This window comes from Rhamphochromis longiceps, linkage group LG4, assembly GCF_057381845.1.
Source record: "Rhamphochromis longiceps isolate RC_006_pf linkage group LG4, R_longiceps_female_GT1.1, whole genome shotgun sequence".
NCBI classification, from domain to species: domain Eukaryota; kingdom Metazoa; phylum Chordata; class Actinopteri; order Cichliformes; family Cichlidae; genus Rhamphochromis; species Rhamphochromis longiceps.
Genome location: NC_140560.1, coordinates 19,479,031 through 19,505,230, shown reverse-complemented (window position 1 = coordinate 19,505,230; position 26,200 = coordinate 19,479,031). Strand labels below are relative to the sequence as shown.

Genomic DNA, 26,200 nt, shown 5'->3' with positions numbered 1-26,200 from the left:
TTTCACTCTCTTTTTATTTCCTTAATCCCGTTCCTTCCCTCTCCTCTCCATTTCCCCATCTTTCTCCTTTTTCGTTGTCTAGTCGCTCTCTCGTCTTGATACAAAAACACTTTCCATTCAGCCCATCCCTCTCTCACCCTGATACACTCCTCTGTCTTACTTCACTTGTCAGCCGTATCGATCAGTTCAGCTCTTACAGGATTTACATACAGAGCTCACCCAGTTGTTTGTAATGATCTGGCATGGGTTTGTGCATGTATGAGAAAATGGAGAAATGGAGAAACTGCGAGGTTGACAGACTTTGACAAGCTTGCTAGCTTAAATATTGATTCTCTGTGCTCATTTCGGTGCATTTGTCTTTTTCCCTTTAGAATTCTATCCACTGTGGGCTCACAATTCGACTTGCGGACACTCAGGGCTGTGCGAGTATTGAGGCCTCTCAAACTGGTGTCCGGTATTCCCAGTAAGTCGATATTCTTCATCTGAGAAAAATTTGAAAAAGGCTAGCTTCACCTTTACCTTGAACCACATCTTTGTCGTTGCTTAACAATTGAGAAAGCGAACATTGTGCAGAACATCTTTAAATTTTATTTGGGGATCAAAATAGCATGGAGAAGCATTTTGTGTCAAGGTTTTATGCAGCTTCTGTGTTGCTCTGCATAATGCAACAACAAAAGTGGTACTTCTGTGCACACTCTGCTCATTTTTTAAATGTTATAGTGGCAGTAATGTTCCAGCACTACTGCCACAGCAGTGTTATTAATAGCCTGTTCTCCACTATGGGCTTGAACAGGCATACCAGGGCTTACTCATCATAAAAGTCACTTGGGTTTCTATGAAAAGCCAATTAGAGCATCACACCAGTAGGTGCTACAATATATATGTTTATGGTTTATTTCTATTTATTATAAGTTTAATGATTGGGTATAAATGTGTAATTAGGATATTCAAGTATTTCTTTACAGAAAGGTAGCATAACTGCAAACTAATTGAAATTAGTTTTAGGATAAAGAGAGCGGATAGATTAAACTGAAATGTATAAAATGATTCTTCATAAAATCTTAATACTTTATACCTGTGTGCTTTAGGCTTACAGGTGGTGCTCAAATCCATCATGAAGGCCATGATTCCTCTGCTGCAAATTGGCCTGCTGCTCTTCTTTGCCATCCTCATGTTCGCCATCATCGGCCTCGAGTTCTACATGGGCAAATTCCACAAAACCTGCTTCGACAACATAACAAGTAAAGGATTTTGTGTTTACACTTTGGCAATAATTCAGTCGGGATTAAATTGCTCCAAGTTTTCCTCAGAGAAGAGTGCACCTGTTCACGCTGAGGCAGACTTTAAATAGTTGCACTGCTAAAATTAGAACTTAAAATAGTACATTTTTGGTATACTGTGCAGTTTCTGCAGATGTAGCCTCATTCAACATCTGAAGTATTTGACGTTTTCTCAAGAGGGATTTAAAATTATTAAATACATTTGCGAGTACATGGAATTTGCTCATACTTGTTTTATCCCATTTTTACGCATGTTTAGAAGAGATCCGGGAAGAGTTTCCATGTGGGGTAGAGCTTCCATCTCGGCTGTGTCCAGAGGACACCGTTTGTAGAGAGTACTGGCTGGGACCAAACTACGGCATCACCCAGTTTGACAACATTCTGTTTGCTATTCTCACCGTTTTCCAGTGTATCACCATGGAGGGCTGGACTGACCTGCTCTACTATGTATGTCAAGCTGAACAGCATTTGCAACACTAGTACACATTCAGTGACCAACGTTTTGGCCACACCAGTGCAACCAGGAAAGCAGAGGATGTCTATGTAAAGGTGTTAAATTTAGCAAGGCAAAAATAAAAGATTTAATAAAGAAGGTCTTGTTCAAGAGAAAAAAAAAATGCTACAGCATGCTAAAATTCCACAAACCTGCTCTTATCATGTTTGCCTGTTAATTCATCTTAGAAAAAAAAATACAGTATCAGTGTATTTTGCTATCTGGTGATCATGGGAAAAAAAATATTTCTGTCATATTTTGTGGCTGTTTTTTACGGATTAAACCTTCACATTAGCTAAAATATCTATAACAAAACAGCAAACAAAAAGATCTAATGAAGTGCACCTTATAACCTAAGGTGCACTTCATTAGATCTTTTTGTCTAATGAAGTGCTTAAAAATGCTTGTCAGACTTATTTTTAAACAAACTCCTGTTAACAAGCTGGAGTAAAATGTAAATTTTACTCCAGTTTGTTAACAGGAGTATTTTCACTCAAAGCCATTTGAGAGTGCGTTCTCTAATCAAGTACAAAAATTAGACTGTTAAAACCTTCAACAATTTCACCTGTGCAAACTGCTTATCTACCTATTAAATGAGTACTAACAATGCCATCACTCATGTCCAAGACTGAATTGTTCCCTGCTGTCAGGGGCAACGGTTGCTGTGGACACCAGAGGCAGATGAGGGTCTTTGATTGTTACTGTAGTCATCTGTTTTTCCCATCTCCTTTCCCTCTCCGTCCACCCAGTTCTTTTACCTTTCTTCCTCTGTCCTTTCCTTTCTCCCCTTATTCCTGCTTGTCTTCCTGCATTCTGTCGATCTCCCTCTGTGTCTCTCTCCTTCTGTCCCTCCTTCCCGGTGCTGCTCTATATTTAAAAAGGCCTGTTCAGCCCAAGTTATTCTTGCAGCTGCTCGGGAGGGGAGCAATAAAAGTTTAATGGTAGAAAAAGGGTCTGCGGTACATTGGGTACACAGCGGCGATGCCGGCTTACATGCAGGAAGAAGGAAAGATGGAGGAGACTGGAAGGAAAAGGGAGGGAGGCTATGAGAAAGAGAGCTCGAAACAGAAAAGAAAAGCCCGGGTCTCAAGTTGGGATTGATAAAATCACTGTAAAGGTTGTTCAGTGACAGTGAGGAGATGGCTATGGAGAAAGGAATGAAGAAAAGGTTAAACTAGCATTGAGATAGATAAGGGAGTGATGAAAAGGCAGATGGAGGGCGTTCTTAAGGGGTTCCATAGGAGGAGGGGAGACAAAACAATAAGAACTGAATAAAGAATGATAATGAAAGAATGGTCTGTAAGGGAGGATGGTAGGGACCGAGAGCGAGAGAGCAAAGCATTTGTTATACATTATTTACTCTCTCGGAGCAGCTAAATAGAGTGGCAGATACGCATTTACTTACTGAGATGACTTAAAGCAAAATCATGTCATGCCTGCTTTTGTTTATGTTTCCATAAGTTGTAGACAGCAGTTTAAAGCACATTGTTTCCACTCTTTAATGACAACGTCAAAGAATAAGTCACTAGGATAGCAGTAGGTTATTTTTAATTAGGCTATATAAAGCATATTATATCTTTAACTTGGTGGTGGTGCATATATATGTACATGAACGTACCTCAATGTGACAAAGCAGGGAGGTAGAGAATGAATTTTGATGCCTTCAGCTTTCAGCAAATCAATATGTATATATAGCTACAGCTGCTCAGTTTTTCAGGTGTACCCACTTTGCTGATTTAAATGAATGAAAAATTCAACCTTTGATTCAAATTAACTGAAAAGTTCGTCTTATTAATATTAACCTTTGTTAAACTCACATTTATAAACCATTATCTAACATTAACTGGTTTCTTTTAATTCACTTTGTATCAAATACTCAAGTAAAGAGCAAAACATTGATTCCTGATTAATTATGTTTGTGTGTGTGTGTGCGCGCGTGTGTCCTCACGTGTGTTTCCAGAGCAACGATGCCTCAGGGAGTGCATGGAACTGGATGTACTTCATCCCCCTCATCATCATCGGCTCTTTCTTTATGCTCAACCTGGTGCTGGGTGTGTTGTCGGGGTAAGTTTATGTGCATGTGTAAATATATAAAAAGAAACAGTCCCAACGTGCTTTACAGAGGTCTCAGGTGATGATGTGATGTGCAGGGTATATACTTGTGTCATGTGTGTGTCTGCAGCGAGTTCGCCAAAGAGAGAGAGCGTGTGGAGAACAGGAGTGAGTTTCTGAAGCTCCGAAGACAGCAGCAGATTGAAAGGGAACTTAACGGTTACCTGGAGTGGATCTGTAAAGCTGGTATGTATGACTGAGTGCATGCCTGGCAACATTTGACCATATAAAAACACCTGACATGTATTACAGTGTAATACATGTCAGATGTCACAGCACATTTCTGCTTAGATATTAACACTCAAACCACTGGAAATTCAGAAGACTTAATATATATTCAGCTGTAAGTTTGAAGACCAGCTTGTGTGATGCTGGAATGAAAGTAAACCATCACTTTTTCCCGGAACGTCAAAGTAAACACTTAAAAAATGAGGCCAAAAATCCCTTTTTGTGGATTTTATCATAAAAGCAGTCACAGTAAACATGAGTTATAATGTGACATTATCACAATCACTTGCACAACAGTTGTTATTCAGGGAAGAAGGATCCATATTACATTGTATTTTATAGTTATAGCTGAATACACACTGACACCTTAGCACTGACAAGTTTTGGTTTGTTCTTATTCAAAAGTTTCCCATTGCAGCTGCTCTATATGGTTGTGCTTTCTTTTTGCCATTTTTTTCAATGTCATTTACCTTTAACATAACACATATCCAGTAAAGCAGTGACACAAATTTAATGGAACTTATAACACATATTATATCTTGAATATCTTACAGATTACAGACCCTTGGATAGAGAGTTTTGTCCACCTCTCCGGCCTGGTAGCTATCTGTTGAAGGCAGGAAATGTGAGAGAAAATAAGAGTAAAAGAGGGTCAAATCGAATAAAGGGGCAGATAAAGGGGACAGAGCTTTGATCTTCCTGAAAAGACAAATTTTACATAAAAACACAGAAGCTAATAAAACAAAAGAGGGACTACTGAGTGAAACAGAGACTATGATTTAAAAAGATGTATGAAGATGTTGTGGAACTTACACATAAATGTATAATATATTCACATTTTTGCTTGTGTGTTTTGTAGAAGAGGTCATCTTGGCGGATGATGAGAATGAAAATGAATATGATGGTATCAATTTCCTTTTTCTTTTCGAATGTAACATATAAATATGCATAAATGAATAGCTGAACTGTTGTGTTGTGGGTAAATGTATAAATATATTTGTACTGTATAACAGGTTCTCGTAGGAGAGCCACAAAGAACCACAAAAGCAAAGCTGAGCTTCTAAATTCAGAGGAAGGGGAGGGAGACCTGGGAGTAGGTAAGATGTGTTGTGTTTCTCTCTCTCTGTCTGTCTACCACACACACACACACACAACAAAGCCATTTTACATCCCCTCAGAGAACACTGCATTTACTTGTTTTGTTTTTTTCTGCAAAAGCTCCCAAACCCTACACATTTCTACCACAGCTCTTAACCTAAACCTAACTCCATGATAATCTTGCTTTAAAACACACTTATTTCCCATTATGACTGTAAAAAGGAATTTATATCCCCACATTAAGAGTAGCACACAGGAGAAACAGACCCACAGTCAAAGGCAAATCGCAGGTACACAGAGATGCTATCTTATCTTGCATATCAGCATTACCTGACCCTCCTCTCCATCCCTCTCCCGCCCTTCCCTCTCCTTTCTCCCTCTCTGCTGCTCTGCACTCCTAATGTTACATTTTCACTGTCCCCGAGCCCCTCATCTTTTTTTCCCCTATCTTTAACTTGCCCTTGTTATCTCATTCCCGTTTCTCCGCTCAAACCATTTTTTCAGCACAGTCATTCTAGGCACTTCTCTAAGATTCTGAAAGCAAACTTTTTTTCTTCATTCTTTAGAGCAATAATGGACATGGTGCAACCTAGAAATTCAAAATTGATAAGGCAGCTTTGATCATGTGCTACCTTTAAGTGAATTATACATCAATTTGTACTTAAAAAGCAGATTCAGTGCCGAAAGGTTGATTGAATTGTAGTGTTCCAGCAAATAGGAGGTCCATCGATATAGTTGACTCTACTTTAGTAACTGTCCACTATAAAAGAATAATGCATTCTTTTACTCTCCTAATAATTTACAGAAATAATGGGATGGGATCTTTTGCCTGTATTAAAAAAAAATACAGGCAAAAGATAGCATTAACATTTTAGTGCCAGTGATTGTGTCGCCTTTTTGGTCACTCATTGACTTCTTTTCATTTATGTCACAGTGCAGCTGTTGATACACGATGTGCCTCATTTATCCTTTTTGAATGGTAGGTTCACCGTTTGCTCGTGCCAGCTTGAAGAGCTCCAAGCTGGAGGGATCGACTTTCAAGCGGCGGGAGCGGCGGTTTCGCTTCTTTATCCGTCATGTTGTTAAGTCCCAGGGCTTCTACTGGACCGTGCTGTGTTTGGTGGGCCTCAACACGCTGTGTGTGGCTGTTGTGCACTACGACCAGCCTGAACCACTTTCAGATTTTCTATGTGAGTAGGAGGTGAATGCTTGCATACTTAGTGCAAGTATGGGCCGATTATCTCCGCAAATGCACAAATACTTTCATCACAGATTATTGGAAAAGGAGTGGGTGAGCAAATTCTTCATTAATGTGGCTAAATCCATGAAAGAGCTGACCCAGTCGTTTAACACAAGCGCATCCAAGCACACACAGTTTTCCTTTCATGCAGACTAAGTCTTTTTCAAAAATGGTTCTGGGACGAATACACACACAGAGACTCGCTCAGGTTTTCACCCTCATCTCTTTTTGTGTTCTTCCCTCTGTGCAGATTTTGCCGAATTCATCTTCCTGGGAATATTCTTGACAGAGATGTTTGTAAAACTGTACGGCCTGGGCAGACAGGCCTACCTCAACTCCTCCTTCAACTGCTTCGACTGCAGTGTGAGCCCTTCTCAGTCCACACCCAATAAGAAAATAACACAATGTACAAACTCATAAGCGGGTCTATAGACGGACTTTACACCTGTGGGATGAAAACAATAGATGAAAAAAACCTCTGCTATAGACTTTACACAAACACAAATGTGCCATACTGCATGCTGATGTCTGTAGATTATTTGCTCAGTATAATAAATAACTATCTATAATTGCATATGCTTACATTTATATTAGGTGATATGTGGTAGCATATTTGAAGTCCTTTGGTCCATCATCCAACCGGGCACATCGTTTGGCATCAGTGTGCTACGAGCTCTCAGGTTATTGAGGATCTTCAAAGTCACCAAGTGAGTCACTTGTAATACAGTAATGATCATACATTAAAATAAAGGACATGGTATTATCATCATTTCCATGTGTCTGTTTCCCAGGTACTGGGCGTCTTTGCGTAACCTCGTCGTGTCTCTGCTCAATTCCATGAAGTCCATCATCAGCTTGCTCTTCCTGCTCTTCCTCTTCATAGTCGTCTTTGCGCTGCTGGGCATGCAGCTCTTCGGAGGACAGTCAGTGTCTCTCTCCTTCCCCTTTAACAGCCATGATTTAATTTTCTGCTAACCTATTGGTTTTTGCTAATTGCCAGTTGACCTAAGGCAGTTTTTCAGAGCGCTGGTTTTTCAGACAAACATTTGTTGTGCTTGCCTCTGGCTCTCTCAGTCGTTCTCTCTATGCTCACTGTTTTCTCAGCTCCTATTATATATATATATTTTTTTTCATTCTTTCACTGCTAGGTTTAATTTTGAAAGTGGCACCCCTCCAACCAACTTCGATACATTTCCCGCAGCAATAATGACGGTGTTCCAGGTAAGCAGAGGAGAGCGATGTACTGTAAAAGGAGAAAAGGGGAGGGAGAGGCTAGTGGAGGGAGAAAAAGCCGCAAAATCGAAGACAAAGCTGGATTAAAGCTAAACGCTGAAAGGACTAAAGAGGATTTGCGCACGAGGAAGTGATATAAAATGTAAAATGCTACTCTAGAACCCTTAAAGATTATTAGGTGGGAGCATAATTCTGCTAAAACATGTTCAAATATTTAAGTAGTGTGTAGAAAAGGGTGAGTCTGTTCTTTGATTATAGCATTTTGAGCAAATATGTGGATGTGAGAGTGCTCGTCATAGCATCGTCTGAACATTTGTGTATGTTTGCCAGATCCTGACCGGCGAGGACTGGAATATGGTGATGTATGATGGCATCAAATCTCAGGGTGGAGTCAACAAGGGCATGGCCTTCTCCGTCTTCTTCATTGTACTCACGCTTTTTGGCAACTGTATCCCTTGACAGTGACATTGCAGATAAGCCTACATGCATGCGCAGCTCTCAGATATTTAGAGTGGAGACATTTGTAGATGTATTTTACACATTTTTACTTTACTCACAGTAAAAAGTCATACAAAGGTTAAATGCAGATTTTTTTTACAGTTTTCTTTAGGACAGCCTCAAAGGTGGAATAGTTAGAATGCTTCTTTCTACCTATTGCTGTTTGCTGTTGTTTTGTAGTTGCTGTTACTCTGAATAGAAGTGCTACTTTTTTTCTTAGCCTGACTTCCTTTAATCTTTTTTTTTGGCATATCGACATTGAAGCAATTAGTCTTGCATTGAAACATCGAGACATTGCACAGAAACCATCCGACAAACAACCTGCATGATGGTCTGCCTGAGAAGCTCAATTCACTGCAGGGGCCAGGCGCTCTCCAACGGTCACTTGCAAGAGCTTCAGTCAGTGTTGTATTTACTGTTTTATTCACTGACAACCTGTTCTTTGGCACAGCTGACAAAAGATCAAAGTGAGAACGTGTAAGAAAAAGAACAATCTCTGAGAAATAGTCATGCTTCTTTTATTCATGCTGGACTGAGGGCAGAGTCAGCTCTTCATCTTCAGCTACAGAGTCATATTATGTACAATCTCAGTTCTTCAAAGGTTTTGAAGCAGTGGACAAACCCATATATAACATGGAAAACATATTAAATGTTAAAACTGGGACATTTTACTGCTTTATAAAAAAAATACTGGCTTGTTTTGAATTTGAAGGTGGCAACATGTCTCAAAAAAGTTGGGATGGGGCAACAAAAGGCTGGAAAAGCAAGTGGTCTAAAAAGAAACACCTCAAGGAGTTTGCACCCAGTTAGGTTCACTGGCAACAGGTCAGTAACATAATTGGGTGTAAAAAGAACATGTGAGAGAGTGAGAGAGTCTCTCAGAAATAAAGATGGGCAGAGGTTCACCAATCTGCAAAAACACTGTCAACAAATTGCAGAACAGTATTAGAAAACTTTTCCTGTAATAATGCAAAATTTTGAGTGCTTTGAATATCTGATCATATGCAGTGCATAATATTATGAAATACAGAATCCAGAGGAATCTCTGTGCACAAGGGACATGTTATGTAGCGCTGTGTGGAAACACAGGGAAGCACATAGCAGACAGGGATGATGTGACAACAAGCGGAGGAATACAGAGAACCTAAATGCACACAGGATCATGAGAGGAAGGGAAACAGCAGGGAGCACCGCTGGAATTAATACAGCCTAACAGGACAGGGAAGCAAAACCGAACACAGAGAACACAGGATGAGAGACTGTCAAAATAAGACAGGAAGTACGATAACACTTGACACTGGGAAGCAGACTAACTAAGGAGACAGAAAAGGAACACCGAACAGGAGAGGCATGGAAACAGAACCTAAAGACCAGGGGCCTGTTCTTCGTACCTCGCTAAGTAAGTTAGCTGGATTAGATTGTTGACGATTTCGCGTGATCTTGGATCGTTCGGTTCCCCGAAGCTCATCCGGGACTTGCTGTCATAGCAACAGAGCCGTAAGCGTAAACCTGCTCGGGAGCAGGTTTACTTTATGTAAACAGGATTAGATCGCGGCCACGCAGGTATGTCCGCTTCATTTATACGAAAGCAACAGCGATAAATAAATAACATCAATGTAACTGAAGATAATGCAGCACTTGATCCTTTTATTGATGTCACACAGATACATACAGGTCATTTCCTAAAAAAGGGAAATGTACTATTAACATTCTATTACATGTATGTGATTATTACAGATGTAATTCATATTTCAGAGTAGTAATTGTAAATTACTTCGTGTAATCAAGATGAGAGACCACGGCTATAAAAGCCAAGGTGGATTTGGGAAGCCTGTCGCAGCCATGTCCTGTCCGTTTACGCGAGCAACCCATTGCGGAAGGTGCAAGATTGATAAGGAGAGTCCTCAGAATTCAGCGTATATTGCGGGACAGACAGGATCCTTTAGCTCAGCGCGACAGTGTGCTCATTGAGAGATATCGATTTTCCCGTGAGGGTATTATTTACTTAACCAACTTGTTGACGAGGGGGTGCAGGACCACCACCTGTCTTTTTTTGCTCTGCCCTTTTCTTGGTTGCTGTTATAAACAAACAAACAGATTATTTCAGGGTCTCTTTCCAAGAGACGAAAAGCAATATAAGTGATAAATATTACCATTCTATATAATATTCTTATATTTCACTTTTACTTGTTCCCATGTTCTAGTGGGTCCTGTTGTGGCTCTAATGTGAAAGAGGATATAATATAACAATATAATATAATGTAATATAATATTGGATAATATAGTGTAATATAATAAATCTACCCTACCGCCTACTGGTGTTGGCCAGAGGGGCCGATGGCGCGATATGGCAGCCTTGCTTCTGTCAGTCTGCCCCAGGGCAGCTGTGGCTACAACCGTAGCTGCCTCCACCAGTGTGTGAATGTGAGAGTGAATGAATAGTGGCATTGTAAAGCGCTTTGGGTACCTTGAAAAGCGCTATATAAATCCAATATATTATTATTATTATTATTAAATTACTTACGAGTTTAATTTGTCAGCAACTTTCTGCCAGCCCTCTCTCCTTGCTTTTGCAGCCTTTGCAGTGTTCCCTTGCGTTCTGATTAAACTCTGAAACTCCTGAAATCCCTCACTCAAGAGTTCTTGCTCTGCTGCCGAAAAATACCGAGCCGAGCGCACTCCTTCGACATTTTCGCCGACCAATCAGAGGGTTGCCGATCAATGTTTCTACTATCGATGCGTAGCCCCTTTTACGACACCCAGTGATGTCACATTACTGCGTCCAGCTGTACTAATCGTCAACGGAAGGTGTGTTCGGAGAACCGGATTAGCGAGCTCACGGTTAGCGCGATGGTTTGATCTTGGATGTGTCATTTGATCTTGGATGTAGTGAGCGACGTACGAAGAACGGGCCCCAGATGTCAAAACTAAGACCAGAAACTACAAATATAACACAAATAAGAAAAACAACTAAAAGAACCAGAACCAGGAATATATACATTGAATCTTCGAATATTAAATAACCTGAAATGGATGCTCGCCTTCAGGTGGCACTGCATTGAAAACAGACAGAATTCTGTGATTCTGTCAATCATTGCATGGGCTTGGGAACACTTCTAGAAATCCCTTTCTTTGCCACGCAGGTTAAACCTCTGTCAGGCACAATCTAGATTGCTAGCATTTTGTCAGTAATTAAAATAGTATATTTTCTCAGGTTAAACATTTGATATTTTCTTTGATATACTGTGAATAAAATATGGGTTTTATTCGATTTTCAAACCACTGCATTCTGTTTTTATCTACATTTTGTACAACGTCCCAATTTTTCTGGAATTGGGATTATAATACCAAAGTGATTGTCAACACGGAGATGTCACTGTCATAATCCTAATTGAGATTCTGATAAATCCACTGTCCTGGCATATACTGATACAGACCTGTGTTGTCATCTGTAAGTCGAACCACACACTGTTAAGGGATCTGTATCAAGGATGATACTGTAGCAATAATGATACGCTGCAATCCAATACATCAACTTGCCAAGAGGTACATTATAATATAAGTGGCTTAGCCAATTATTTTATCTACATTTTGCATTCTCTTGCACAAACAATCTCCCAGATGCTGGATTGCTTTTAACTCTGTGTTCAGACACTCTGCTGAATGTGTTCTTGGCCATCGCTGTGGACAATCTGGCCAACGCACAGGAACTGACCAAGGTATAGTACAGTCTAATATGAGTGCAGTTTCTTACACTAACACATTAACCACGAGTTATCCTCCTCTAATCAATGAACTTCTTCTGCTTCCCTCATGTGAATTTTTCCTGCCTTTATCATATTTGGGTTTTGATTTATTTTCTAATCCACATTTGCAGGATGAACAGGAAGAAGAGGAAGCTGCCAATCAGAAGATTGCCCTGCAGAAAGCCAAGGAAGTGGCTGAAGTTAGCCCACTATCTGCTGCAAACCTCTCCATTGCAGCGTGAGTCTCTGTCTCTATTACTTTTGTGTCACCATCTGGGAGTCTAGTACTTATGTCGGACTCAGCACTTTGGGAAGTGGACGGTATAGCACAGTTGAGTGTTTGAAGTCAGGAAAACCGTCAGTGAACCATAATCTGTTCAAGTTTGGATTCTTAAAACATCACTTCATCACCTTATGAACGTGTGGTGATGTTGGTGATTGCAAATAGTCTTTCATCACAATGAGCTTTATTGACTAATTACCCTTCAAAAGTACACAGCCCCACTTTTTTCTTAGAATTGCAATATATTCATTGATCAAATAGCATCTTCCAAACTGACTTTTTTCTGTTTCAATATAAAATTTAAAGTTCATGAATGTAAAAATTCTCTGTATATTTTGCCATTTTGTCATCATAGTGGAATAAATCATGTCTTCATCTATCTGGCAAGGAAAGGAAATTGGGGATAGCCTAAACACACATATACTTGCTTCTCGTCCTTCTCTCTGTCATCTCTTTCTTCTCCTTTACTTTTCGTCTTAGTCTTTGATCCCTTTTCTCTGTACACACAAGGCTCTGTACTTTCACGTCTGGTAAAGTTCACACACTTTGCTCTCAGATACAAATACGTGCATGAAAATACGTTCAGCACAACACAGGAGTACCATGTTTGTTTTTAAATACCATACGTAATAGCACAGTCGTGTCCTTAGCAGTTTGGTGTGTGAGACTGTGCTCACTCATTGTCACTCGCAGGTACAATGAACAAACATGCCCTAGAGTTTTAGCTCAATACACTCACACGTACATATGCTTATTAACATTTCCATCATTTTATGAATCGCTTAGGTTCTTGTTACTGTTTGTGCCGTGTAGTGTGCTTCACTATGAAGTGACCATCTGTGTCTGTGTAATCAGTTTAATTTACTTGGAATTATGATATAAATATGTCTTATTTTCACTACAGTTTATGTGTATCTGTCTGTATGTGTGTATGTGTGTGGATGTATGTGAGTGTGTGAGAAAAGAAGTTTTCAGGTAATGTCGGTTTGGTATAGTATCCAGCATTTCTTCTCTAGGTTACCATGGTTTTTTGTCCAAATTTATCCAGAAAAACAACCTTCACAAACCATGCTGCCTAATTGCTTGAATCTTTTGAAAGCAGACTGTAGGACAGAGGTTTACCATAGAGTCTCGGTTAAGCTTTAAGCATTGTAGGGCTGCAGATTGCCTTACGTTCTACTGTGCCAGTGTAAATCCAAATCCCTAATTTCTGTGGTGCAAATAAAAGAAAGAGAGAGATAGAGACAGAAAGACATTTAAATTCAAGAGGAGATCGTCCCTGTTTTCCCAAGGAGGGATTTTAAACTTGGGGACATCAGTGGTGCATGAAGAATCTCTTAAGAAGATATGGCAGACTCAGAGAAAACTACGTAAAACCAAGGCAACACAAGTCCAGTTTGTACTCTCAAAAGGAAATTGCTCTCTCTTAAACAGCCATGCATTCTAAACAGAGTGCAAAGACATTTTAGGAAGTATTATTCTAATGATAGTGAATAATTTTTTTAAAAGTTTCAGCACTGTGTTTTTAATAAGCTTAAAGAAGCCTTTGGAAACAATAAAAATCATATTAAATTAGGTTGTCCTTATAGATTTGGTCCTTTAAATTATTAGCGTGCTATTTTGTGTTAGGAAGAGGATCATGCACAAATTCTGAATTCAGAAATAAATTCATGACCAAAATGTATCTACTTTTTTAAGTGCCCCTAACCCTCTTTAAGACAAAGCAGAGCATTTCATATTTAAAATGTTTATTTTTAAATCTTACTGTAAGCTTTTCAGGGTTTATCAGTTTTCAGTACAGGTCAAAAATATGCAGATATTACATGTTTTATTAAAATTTTAAAACATGTTGTCATAATGCCAGTGTATGTTGTCATGTAGGATATACCCACAGGACCATATTTTGGTAAGTATTTTTTTAATGTAGGAGCTTCAGTGGAAAAAGAGAGTGAAGGGTAAACATGTGCAGTACATTATAAAGAAGTAAAACTGATCAGCGCACAACAGCAGCACTTGGGAAGGGAAAATGAGTGATAGAAGAAAATGGATTTTGTTGAGTGTGTGTATGTGTCTTTTGTGTCTGTGTGTACGAAGGGTTGCATTCCAAAATGCTTAAATTTTTGACAAAAAATATTCTAAGATTCGCTTCCATTTTTGGATTTCAGGATTATAGTTTACTTTTTTAGTAGTTTAGACATGTAACACTTTTGTCGTGGATAGCGATAATTTTTTTTAGAGTTGGCACTTTGTGTTTTTTTTCCTTTCTTTTAAAAAAATAAATGGATAGCCCATTTTGGAATGAAATCCTCCTTCTGTTCTTTTGTGTCATCTCACTCACCAGCTGTTTCCCTCCTCAGCAACAAAGTACACAGTGAGTGTCACAACGCTTCTGACCCCTTTCTGGACTGGTATTTATTTATTTGTTTATTCATTTATGACTTCCTTCTGTTTATTGACTTTACAACCATTCCTTGCTTTTTTCATGTTTTAGATCTCTATCCTTTTCTTGGCCCTTTGTTCGTAACATCTGTTTTTTTCAAAATTATTGTACATATCTGGCTTATTTTTTTTTTTTTTTTTAGCTTTTTCTTTATGTTGGCTTATTTTTTAAAGTACTGTTTCTGTTGCCTACGGCTGTTGCTTTATTGTCATTGACTGTTGGCCCTGAGAGAAAAGTGAGTTAAAGTTGATAGAAATTTTGGAGGGTAAGAAAGGAGGTGGTCACTGACAGTTTGGGGGTGTTTTTTTATCTCATCTTTTTGCAAAAACAAGAAATCAGTTATTCTAACTAATATAAACCATTCAATTCAGCTCAATGGCTATTTTTGCTCTGCACAAAATCTGTCCATTAAATTGTATGTACTTTACCATGGGATGATTAGTTGTGTATAATTTGAACAAATTCGGACCTCGCCTCAGTGTTATCCTCCACACTGTTTCCCACGTGGTTTACCAAAATAGGGCCATCCTGCCTTGTGCTTCGGCAAGCTGTGCAGATACCCAAAGCCCTGTTCTGTTAAGAGCTGCGTTGTTTTATAGGTCCAGTCAAATGACCCTTTAAGTGTCTGTGGCCCCCAGTGTGTCTTTATGTCCTTGCTATTTGATGTACTTATATTTTTAGTGTTGGTTTCCACTTCATCATTCTCATGTCTTTGTGCGTTCATTTGCATAGCATCAAGTCTTAAAGCAGGTCTTAACGAGGCCAATCCCTTTCTACCTTTTCCACCATTCTTCATTTTGCAGCAAGGAGCAGCAGAAGAACCACATTAAGGGAGTCAGCAAGTCAGTGTGGGAGCAGCGCACCAAGGAGCTGAGGAAGCAGACTCTGGCATCCAGCCGCGAGGCCCTCTATAACGAATTGGACGCAGATGACCGCTGGAAGGCAAGGACAGGGAGGGAGGAGCACAACAATGTAAAGGAAAAGGCAAAAAGGGCCCCTAGACTTGTGCTATCAGTGTACACAAGTTATGGCCACGAGTGTTGATGATGACTTTTATTGGTTTTCATTTGTTCTTGTTAATCATTTATCGGTGGCTTATTTACCAACTATGGTCTAAATATTGGTTGGAAATTTCCAATATATAACTGAAATGTAGGTCTTCTAAAGTTTTGCCTCCTCTCATGAATTACAAAATTTGAAATTATTCCTTCTGTGCTGTTTCGCTATCCATTCGTTTCCTTGCAGGTCAACTATTCACGTCACATCCGTCCAGACATGAAGACCCATCTTGATCGACCCTTAGTGGTGGACCCCCATGAAAATCGTAATAACAACACAAACAAGACAACTGGCAACAACTCAGACTTCTGTGTCAGCCAGCACCATCCTGAGCACCATGGCCAAGTGGGAGGGGATGGTGGAGGAGGTTCAGGTCCACCCAGACCTCCCATGGAGCGGGGAGAATCCACGGAGAGTAGACGGAGCCGCAAAAGTGAGCATCACCACAGCTCTCATGTCCGTCTGGATGCTACAGTGATTCCTGGGCCGGGTTCAGAGGAGAGGGTATCCAGGCGCCATCACCACACGCGGACTGGGAGTCGAGGAGGAGGGCAGTCCGAACACAGGAAGCCAAGGTCACATCGAAAGAATGCTGAAGATGGTGAGGAAGGTGGGGGAGGAGCTGGAAAATCTGGAAGACATAAGAGCAAAGGAGTGGATGGGAGTAGGGAAGGAGGAGAGCATGAGCGAGCAGGCAATGGCGGTGAGAAGAGGTCAAGAAGAAGCCGGCGTGGAAGCCAAACAGAGGGCGAGGGGAAGCGTATGTGCTCACACAGAAGGAAGTATGTCATTCATTTTTCGTTTTCCAGTCATCCTTTTTACAATCTCCTCTAATCTGATGGCTGTAATTCTTTCTTTGACCTCTTCCTAGGGACTGCAGTGTCCCAAACCTATCTACCACACGGCCCATCCAAAAGAGTCTCTCAAGGCAGAATAGCCAGTACAGTGAGGACATGGACAACCTCATGAACACCAAACTGGTGTCTGGTTCTACACCACCTAGCGAGGGTCGCCCCTATCCAGTGGCCAGTCACACTGTCACCCCTGGATTTGGATCTGCCCTTCATCTTGCTAACAGTGGCACTCGTGGAAGTTTGGTCACGTTGGATAGTTATGGGAATGTCGGACATCACCGTGCAAACAGTGTGATCAGGCTGCCCCACCCTGATTATACTGCTGTGGACATGCCCATATTTCCATCCACCAATGCCATACTGCAAGGTAGGGGTGAATGGATGTGTTTTTCTTTTCTTTTGTATTTCTTCTGCTACTTTATAGCTCTTTACAATGTTTTCCTCCTACCTTCAGTTAATAAAAATGCCAACACTGAACCTCTGCCACCTCCTACAAATGATGATGAGGAAGGAGGGGAAGGAGGGCCTAGGCCCATGCCTCCATATAGCTCCATGTTCATCTTCTCGACCACCAATCCGTAAGTGATACGTACTAACAATTACCAATGCACAGGCTAGCACACGTAGTATATGCACAAATTGCAAACTGAAACACACTGTCTCATAATTACCAGTTAACCATATAAACCTTTGGCTAAATCCCTATCCTAATGAGGACACATCTTTCCTTAAGTGTGAACACAAAGTCAGCAACACAAAGAAAAGATGAAAACCAGCCCAAAGAGACTTGAAAGCATGAGAAACATAAACAGGTCAAAACAGAGGCTGCAAGCCTGACTGCTCATCACTGCTTTTGTTACTTGTTGAAGTTCAGGCTCTGGCTGCTGGGCTGGGGTCAACATGCACTCAGCTTTATCATCATTCTTGGCTAGCTTTGCGTTAGCATGCTGTCTGTGCAGATGTTTGCAAAGAGATGAAGCAGTATAATACTATAATGGATGCAGTTTCCATTTTACCTTCACGCTCTTGTCCTTTTGTGCAGTGAAAAAAAGTAATGTCCATATCTCCACTCCTCTAATGCTGTATAGCTGTTTTCTGTTGCCTACACTTTGCACAGTCAAAAGTCAGCTTTATTGTAGTTGACTTTTGATCCAAAAGTATGAGATAAAGTTGATTGTTGGTATAATATTTTGAGGGTAGGGAAGGATGTAGTTAGTGTCTAGACAGCTACTCTTGCCTCTTTAGTTAATTTGATGCAGTTTGGTGTGGATTTAGCAGTCTATTAAATTGTCTGTACCTTACAATGGTTTGCCCAATGGATGGAAAATGGAGGCATGAACCACATATCAGTTATCTGATCCTGATAGCTACACCAGAAACCAAGAAAAGACTGCCACTGCCCGGCCACTGACAAACTGATGGATTCCCAGATTGATATTTGGGTAAACCCTGCTTTACTTTAGCTTTTCTACTGTGGTCCCACAATTGCCCACAGTGCTGATGGAAAGATTGACTTGCCTGTCACTATCTCAAAAACTATTTCAAATGAAGCTCAATCATAATGTCATGCAAGGCTGGACTGGGACAAAAAATCGGCCCGGGCATTTTGACTAGAGACCGGCCCACCAGGATAAAGATTGAAAATGTGACGTCATTCAGGGGTAAAACCGCAAAGGATTCTGGGAACTTGTGGCAAGAGGTACTAGCGCACGCAGGCTTTCAATTGAACTCAGTTACACAGCGATAAAAAGAAACACAAAAAATGGCAAGAAGCTGTTGTATTATTAACTGCAACAGCCGGTCGCATGACAGCCACAGGAAGCCGATCGTTTTTTTTTTAATCGGATTACGTCGTTGAAGAGAAATGTTTTAAGCCATGTTTCCGAAGTAAGAGCCGACGGATGGTCTGGATATACCAAATATAACGTCCCAGAACACTCCAGCTCACAGGTTAGTCTGCTCCAAGCATTCCCACAAAGGTCAGTCTGCTGTTGTAGTTAATGCGTCATTTTCATAACATAATTGGTGATATAGGTTACAAGCAAGTCTGGCGCTGAACAGAAATTGTCGCGCTATGCTCCTTTATTTATTGTGCATAAATAGTGAATTGTCCTGACACGATATTGCGTTTCGCTTCTGTTATTATGGTACATTGACAAAAACATATACGTTTATTCACAGGATAAAACAGTTTTTTTGTATCACTAATTGTCCAGTGCGATTACAGCATACAGTATTATTGTCACTGCTACATTTCTGTAATGAACCAGAAATTATTTCCACTGCTAATTAATTACCGTTGAGCTCAAAGGTCCTATTAATAAACGGTTAAGGAATGTGTATTTATGAAGACGATTTGTGAGACTGGTAAACTTACCTTTGTTCGTACGATGGTCTTTCGTTCTACACGGTGCATTTCAAGGTCCTGTACCCCTCCGTCAGTAAACTGTACCTGGGCTTGTTGCAGTGACCTGAAGTTACTAAACTTCATGAGTGTATGCACTCACCCCAAGAACCGTGTAATTATAAATATGAGCGTGGTGAAAGTTGGGCAGCACGCTAACGTATTTTGTCCCTCTGTGTGCTCGTAAGGGTCTAACCCTTTTACTGGTTTGATTTTTCCTCGTATCTTTTCTTTGTCTTTTCGTCGAGTCTGTCTTTGTACGGACCGGCATTGTTCTCCTTCGTTTTGTACATTCCTTTTTTGTGCGGCAAAGAAAAAACAAGAAGGTATTGGAACCGGAGAATGAACGTTTTGCGGTGCTGCAAATGCTTGCGTTTGATGCGGTACTTGGATTGTTTTGCCACGAGTTCCCGGCATGCAATGCGCGAAAATCACGTGATTGCTAAACAAGGGGGCGGGTGCATTCGGCCTCCTCGGCTGTAATTGGTCCAGCCCAGAGTCGATCATGACCAATTGGCCAATCCAACACCTTTCATTATATATACCCTTCCTAAAAAAAAAAAAAAAAAAAAAAAAAATCCATCGGCCCATAAAAACAAAAAATCGCCCGATGGCCAGTCCAGCTATGATGTCATGTATTCTAGACTGTGCTGGCATAGCATGAAAAGAGGTCATTTGCTAAAATTTGTTGAAGACACAAAGCCTAATTTTAGCAAATGAGCAGGTCTAGTTTGTGTAAACATTAACACAGAGCTGTTTAAACATTAGTTGAGTATTTGAGAGGGATTTAAATTTTGTTTAGCCTCCACAATGGCCTTCATTATAGTTATAAATTAAACATAATGGTATGCATTGCATTAATGCAAGAGAAAAACAAATATCTTTGTCTGCTCCTAGGTTTCGACGAGCATGCCATTACATTTGCACCCTGCGTTATTTTGAGATGTGCATCCTGCTGGTCATTGCAATGAGCAGTATTGCCCTGGCAGCTGAAGACCCTGTTTGGCCCAATTCCCCTCGAAACGATGTAAGAAATTCATCATACATGTATTATTGGTTCTTTTGGCAACAAAAATATTATGCATATAATTTATCTATTAGTTTTTGTATTTACTCTCAAGGTTATTTTTGCCATCTCCCAAGCCTTACGTGCGTGGAGGTCTGAGCAGTAAATGAATTAACTATATAGAGTATGAGATAGAACATATAAATCCAGCACTTAAAATGATTATTGACAGTTTTATAGTGGGTAGACAATTAAGTGGCACACACAATATTCAGGATTTTCTGTGTTCAGACTCAGCAAAATGATACAAACTCACAGACCACACATGCACAGGAAACAGCTGAAGTTTAAAGTACTGCCTTCTTTAGTAATATAATATCAGATGATGCAAAATAAGTGCAACACTGCACTTATCTATAATACAAAATCATCATATGCTCACTTTTTCTTTGTGCAGGTTCTGCGCTATTTTGACTACGTCTTTACAGGAGTTTTTACTTTTGAGATGTTAGTAAAGGTGAGACAAATCAGCATTTTTCCTCCGTGTTGAGACAAACATTCTCCTCTTTTTGATAAAGGCTGTAATGGGTCCTTGTTTTTGGTCTCTTTTCTAGATGGTGGATCTGGGGTTGGTCTTGCACCAGGGCTCTTATTTCCGGGACTTGTGGAACATCCTTGACTTTATAGTGGTTAGTGGTGCTCTGGTGGCCTACGCCTACGCCTTAGCGTAAGTCTCCCTCCTGCTTCCCCCTCTGCTCTCTTTTCTCCTCTCCCGCTCCTCTCCCCTCTCACTGGTACCTTGGAGTACAGCGTCCCCTGTTCTTCTTCACTCAACCATGGCTGATTTTTGGCCTCTACTTTCTCTATCCTACACACTTTTCTTTCATTCACTCGCATACATTTTCTCTCTTGGCACTTTTTCATTCTCTTGTGTCCTGTTATCCTCCACCATAAACCCAAGTCTTACCTTTATTTAGAGTGCAAAAGACCTGTCCTCTTTTTTTGGCCATGTCCTTACTTCATTTCTCTTACGTTCACATTTTGCTCCTGCAGTCCTTTAATTTTTAAGCCCCTCCTATTTCAAGCTCCTTCCTGCTTCTGCGTAAACACTCCCACATTATAAAATAGATCCCAGCATCCTCTCCCTATCTACCTCCCCATGTGAGAGGTGAGGACCACCCTTTGCACCTGTAACCCTTTAGTGCCCAGGGCGTTCTAAAGTAAAAGGGCCCATGCAAACCCCGGCCAGGTCACCAAAATTCTCAACTACGTTCTCTACTACAAAGCAGGTACTTTAATCTTTACTTGATTTGCATGGCTGTAAAGATAAAAATACAACTACATGTTGATTACTGAGTTAGGCTGTAGATAATAAGTGCTATGCTGGTACAAAGCATGAATTTTGCTTTTGCATGGTATGTGAGAATATAAAGCAATTTATAGATTTAGAAGTCTGTATTAATGTGATGTCATGTTTTGGATATAATATATACACATATATGTAGATATTAGGGGTGCAACGATACACAAAATTCACAGTTCGGTTCGGGTCGATGCTTTGGTGTCACGGTTCGATATTTTTTTCGATACAAAAAAATGTTCATGCCTTTTTAATTTGTCATTTATTAAAATTATAAATATATATTTATATCGCCTCTTTCAGTGCGCCCCAGGGTGGCTGTGGCTACAATGTAGCTTGCCATCACCAGTGTGTGAATATGTGTGTGAATGGGTGGATGACTGGATATGTAAAGCGCTTTGGGGTCCTTAGGGACTAGTAAAGCGCTATATAAATACAGGCCATTTACCATTTACCATATTTTAACTCAAAAGTACAGTTTTTAAATTTAATGTTGCTGAAACAACAAAATAATAATAATAAAAATATCTATCTGATCGAGAAATCACTCATCTTTGGAAAAGAGAGTTTATAACAGAGAAATGGCTCTTTTCAAAATAAAAGCTATACTATACGCTTCTTCTGGGCTATATTCTCAGCAGCATATTAAACATATCAGGTCCCCATAAGGAGAATCATGTGCTCTGTCTAAATGATCCGGGTAAAGTTTGTAGCATGCGTGCTTGTTGTTTTTGTCTGCTTCCACTTGTCTTTGCACTAGGATGATGTCGGCGTAAATGTGCAGTCATATTTGTTGTGTTCCCACTAGTGCTGTCAGCGTTAATCTCGTTAAAATGACATTAACGCCATAACGCGGCAAATCTCCGTTAACAAGTTACCATGGATCGCCCCGTGCGTGGGGCTGGATGGCGTTAACACGTTAACAAGCTAACTGTGCTAACGCACTAGTTCCCACAAATTGAGCATTGCGTGGCACATCCGACATACTGTTTTACTTTTGTCCATGACGCGCTTACCATCAGGGTCATGCTTCACATGAAAACCAAGATAGTACCAAACGCCAGCTCTGAATGAGGGTGGGGGAGGTTCAATTTCGGGTAGCGTTAAGGCAGTTGCCATGTTGCAACGAGCTTAGCTTCTGTCTTGCTAGCTCGCGCTGCGCTCAGTGGATTTGCACTCGACAGTGCAGCCTAGGCGGAGTAGTCGAACGCACATCCACTGAGCGCTCAACACAGACAGCATGGTCAGAAGAAAAGTTGATAAAATAAATAAAAAAATTTGTATTGTTCGATACATATGCATACCGAACCGAAAGCACTGTATCGAACGGTTCAATATCGATACGAGTATTGTTGCACCCCTAGTAGATATGTTTCCGCATAATATATATGTGCTCTCAAATTAATGATAATGATATACCATAGATTTTTACACAGGTCTGCAATATGTGAAGACACTGGATATTGTTTTTTACTGTGGAAGTGACTGAAAGCAAACCTACATAGCTTAAACTGCTATGAGCTTTTGGACACTTGGATTATAAGGCACCTAGCATTCTTCTGTGTTGGGTCATTGAAGTTGGTGGACTTGGAGCCTCTTGGATGGAGGATGCTCTGCTCATTTTAACTTAAACACCAGTAACATACACTTATGGACAAAAGTTTTGGGCTTCACACTCTTTTAACTACAGCTTTTGCCACAGATCAGGCACCTAGCCATACAGTCTGCCTTTACAAACATTTGTTGTTCTAAAGAGTTCAGTGAATTTAAGCATGGTGATAATATAAGACACCATACCTACAACAAGTCAGTTCATGAACTTTCTTCCCTTTTAAATATTCCACAGTCAACCTTAACTGGTATTATTGCAAAATGGACCACAACCACAATATGGCAGACCTTACAAAAGTTACAAAGCAGGGTTAGGCAGGTACACAGTGTAGAAAAGTCACCAACACACTGCTGCAGAGTTCCCAACCTCCTCTGAATTTAACAACAACACAAAAACTATGAATTAGGAGCTTCATAGTATGGGTTTCCAGGCTGAGCAGCTCCTGTAAGTGTAAATAGGTGATACAGTACAGAATTTGTATTAATCCGAATATATTTGACAGTTTTATTTAAACTGAACTGAAATGAGAAACTTTCAGAGACTCTGTGAGTGTGTTCTGTATCTAACCACTTGAGGTCTTCGATTAATATACTGCAAATTAATATGGGAATAGCTAAGTGATACAAATAAATTAATACATTTTGAACTTTTGACTTTATACCTCTCTGACCTGTCTTCCCCATGTGATGTTTGTGTAATGTATGTATGGTCAGAAGGGTAAGTCGGCGCTGGCAAAGGTCGGTAGCCTTAACCCAATTTCCTTCGGGGTCAACCTTCAGGATCAATAAAGTTTTATTGAATTGAATTGAATAAAACTGACACTTGAGTAATGACTTGAACTAAAGATGACACCTTGGATTTTCATAGTCCCAGAATGATATCTTGTGACGTTGTCCCCTCAGATCTCCTCAAACAGTTGGGGTTTTTTTGCGGTCCTAATGACCCATCTTTTATGCCACCTTTACTGAACTGCTCCTCCTCTGCACTTTGTGTCCATTCTTCCACCTCTTTTTATCATACATCACGACGACACTCAAAATGTATTTAGTTTTCTCATCATTCTGGTCTCGGAAAAGTCTGTGAAACAGTGCACTTTCACGGGTATTTCTCCAGATATACCGAAGAAAATATTCTGCACGCTTAAATGAAGAAATAGGCTTTTTTTGTCATTCGGTAATTTGTTTACTGAAATTAATGAGAGTCTCTGGAACTATGGCAAAAATGTTAGAAATTTTGGCACGGTCACTGGGAATAGTCGTGAATTATTTCACCAAGATTCAGGTCTGTGCCTTCAGCAGTCTATCCCCACCAGTGGGTAAGAGTTAAACCCAACAAGTTACCAATAATCTCAACTAATAAAAACCTTCCAGCTTTCAAATGCAGTTATGCTAAAATAGTTTTGGTTTAATCTAACATAAACTAGGTTGTCCAGCTTATCTGCTCACTTTATAACTATGCCGTAGTACATTGTTAAAGTCCAGCTGAATTAAGAACTCATGAACATGGCAGGTGCTCCACGGTTCTGGTAGAGGTGATCCATTGTCAAGACGTTCACTCTTTGTGAATCATCTTTATATGTGTGTGTGTTTTAACCAACACTCTTTCCCCTCATTTTAGTTGAATTTGTGTCTCTCTGTTTGTATATACAGAGATCTTTGTCTCCACCTTTTCTGTGTGTCCCAACCTCTTTCTGTTTCACTGCTGAATTTTCTTTCTCTGTGTATCTTCTCTGCAAGACCAAATTCATCCAGTGGAAATGTTGAGTATGAATTATAATGTAGCCTTAATCTGAAGAAAATGAACAAACAAGCCCAATTTGACTATAGTAGAGGTTTATCATGCTAATGGCTGATGGGAGATCGGAACCAGTAAGAAAAGATTCCTACCCATCCAGATAGTACCTTAATTCAATTGGTGAAATCAAACAGCACTCCTGAAGCGATCAGAAGTCTTGTTGGAGATGTTTATCACTCCCTTAATCAAATTATTCTGGTCTGAGGGCTGCTGTGTCTTGGACCACTTATGCAGCTGTCCTTCATATTTCTGCAGTCAGACTGAGGTTCAGATCCAGACAGGCTCAGAGTCAGAGATGATGACTAATCAAGTTTGGTTTGCCTTGAAGCGCACGTTGACATTCTAAGATGGTTTTTTTCACCAGGTAGTGTTTACTCTGCTATGTGCCTGAAATGAGTTTATATGTGGGCTTGCTGGTCCTTAATAATAGTAATTTGAATATTTAATTGTTAATCATGACGTTTTACACATTAGATCATTTTCAGAGTAGCACTAGTTACCATTTGAAATCTTGCACACTCATCAAGCAGTTTTGTTTTGTTGTTTTTTTTTTTTTTTGGGGGGGGGGCTAAATTGTGAATGTAAGAGATTATCTGAATGTGTGAGTAGGTTGGTTGATCTAACAAGAGAAGGTACTGTCTTTTCTTTTTTCCCCTTTCTCTCTCTCATATGGATGTTTCCCTCAAAATCCTTCCTTTTCTGTGTCCCATTCTGTTTCTTTATCCCACCTTGTCTCCTCTGTCTTGTTGTTCTCACCTCTTACTCATATCTCTCTTCGGACTACGAGCAGCAGCGGCAGCGGGTAAAGTTCTCTCACTTTTTCCTCCTCATTTTCTTCTTCTGCACTCTTGGTATCTGTTTCTCTGATCACACATCTCTTTCCTTCTCATTCATCCATTGTCAAAGTTGAAATGTGTATCTGTCTATATTATTTTTCTTTTTTTTTTTAAATCCATTGTTCACCATGGAACAACTCGGACTCAAACCCAACTAAACCTCATCTTAACTTCTGTCAGGTCCTCAGCTGATTCACACAGATGCAAAGGAGATATTTGTGCTTTAATTGCAGGTTTTTCCACACATTTTTATTTCAATAAATATGGATATGAACATGATCAAGAAAGAAACTTTTAACCAAAGATGGATAAAAACACAGACACAGTGATTTGCATACACACACACACACACACTCATGCAGATATACACATTAGTGGTGGTTGTGTGCAAATACACACACAGCCACCACCAGTCTGCCATCTGGTCTAACAGCTGTAAGACACAGGCAGCTGTATACACAGCTGCTGCCCCCCTAAGGATCACTTTCAGTGACCTCTTCACCCTGATCTGTACACTGGATATGTGAGGATTTGTTAAAATCAGGGCATTTGAATTACAGTCAAATTTTCTATTAAACTAATCGCAGCCAGTTTACATAAAGTCAGCATCAGTTAACTCCTGCA

At 40.1% G+C, this 26,200-nt stretch overlaps 1 protein-coding gene across 4 annotated transcripts in view; it reads left to right on the top strand.

Annotated features, from left to right (window-relative positions):
* Positions 1-26,200, top strand: part of cacna1aa (calcium channel, voltage-dependent, P/Q type, alpha 1A subunit, a) — an 89,247-nt gene that overhangs the window by 28,640 nt on the left and 34,407 nt on the right. For 3 of the 4 annotated variants that reach the window (XM_085403639.1, XM_085403638.1, XM_085403637.1), the window contains exons 4-26: positions 372-463; positions 1,089-1,241; positions 1,540-1,727; positions 3,734-3,837; positions 3,956-4,071; positions 4,973-5,017; positions 5,127-5,210; positions 6,195-6,401; positions 6,702-6,814; positions 7,046-7,158; positions 7,243-7,374; positions 7,600-7,672; positions 8,015-8,132; positions 11,834-11,901; positions 12,060-12,166; positions 14,569-14,619; positions 15,455-15,623; positions 15,897-16,492; positions 16,582-16,931; positions 17,019-17,142; positions 19,866-19,995; positions 20,432-20,491; positions 20,589-20,701. In XM_085403639.1, coding sequence (XP_085259765.1) covers positions 372-463; positions 1,089-1,241; positions 1,540-1,727; positions 3,734-3,837; positions 3,956-4,071; positions 4,973-5,017; positions 5,127-5,210; positions 6,195-6,401; positions 6,702-6,814; positions 7,046-7,158; positions 7,243-7,374; positions 7,600-7,672; positions 8,015-8,132; positions 11,834-11,901; positions 12,060-12,166; positions 14,569-14,619; positions 15,455-15,623; positions 15,897-16,492; positions 16,582-16,931; positions 17,019-17,142; positions 19,866-19,995; positions 20,432-20,491; positions 20,589-20,701 — 3,306 coding nt within the window. The remainder of the gene's footprint in view (positions 1-371; positions 464-1,088; positions 1,242-1,539; positions 1,728-3,733; positions 3,838-3,955; positions 4,072-4,972; positions 5,018-5,126; positions 5,211-6,194; positions 6,402-6,701; positions 6,815-7,045; positions 7,159-7,242; positions 7,375-7,599; positions 7,673-8,014; positions 8,133-11,833; positions 11,902-12,059; positions 12,167-14,568; positions 14,620-15,454; positions 15,624-15,896; positions 16,493-16,581; positions 16,932-17,018; positions 17,143-19,865; positions 19,996-20,431; positions 20,492-20,588; positions 20,702-26,200) is intronic. The other variant, XM_085403640.1, reaches the window with a different exon arrangement.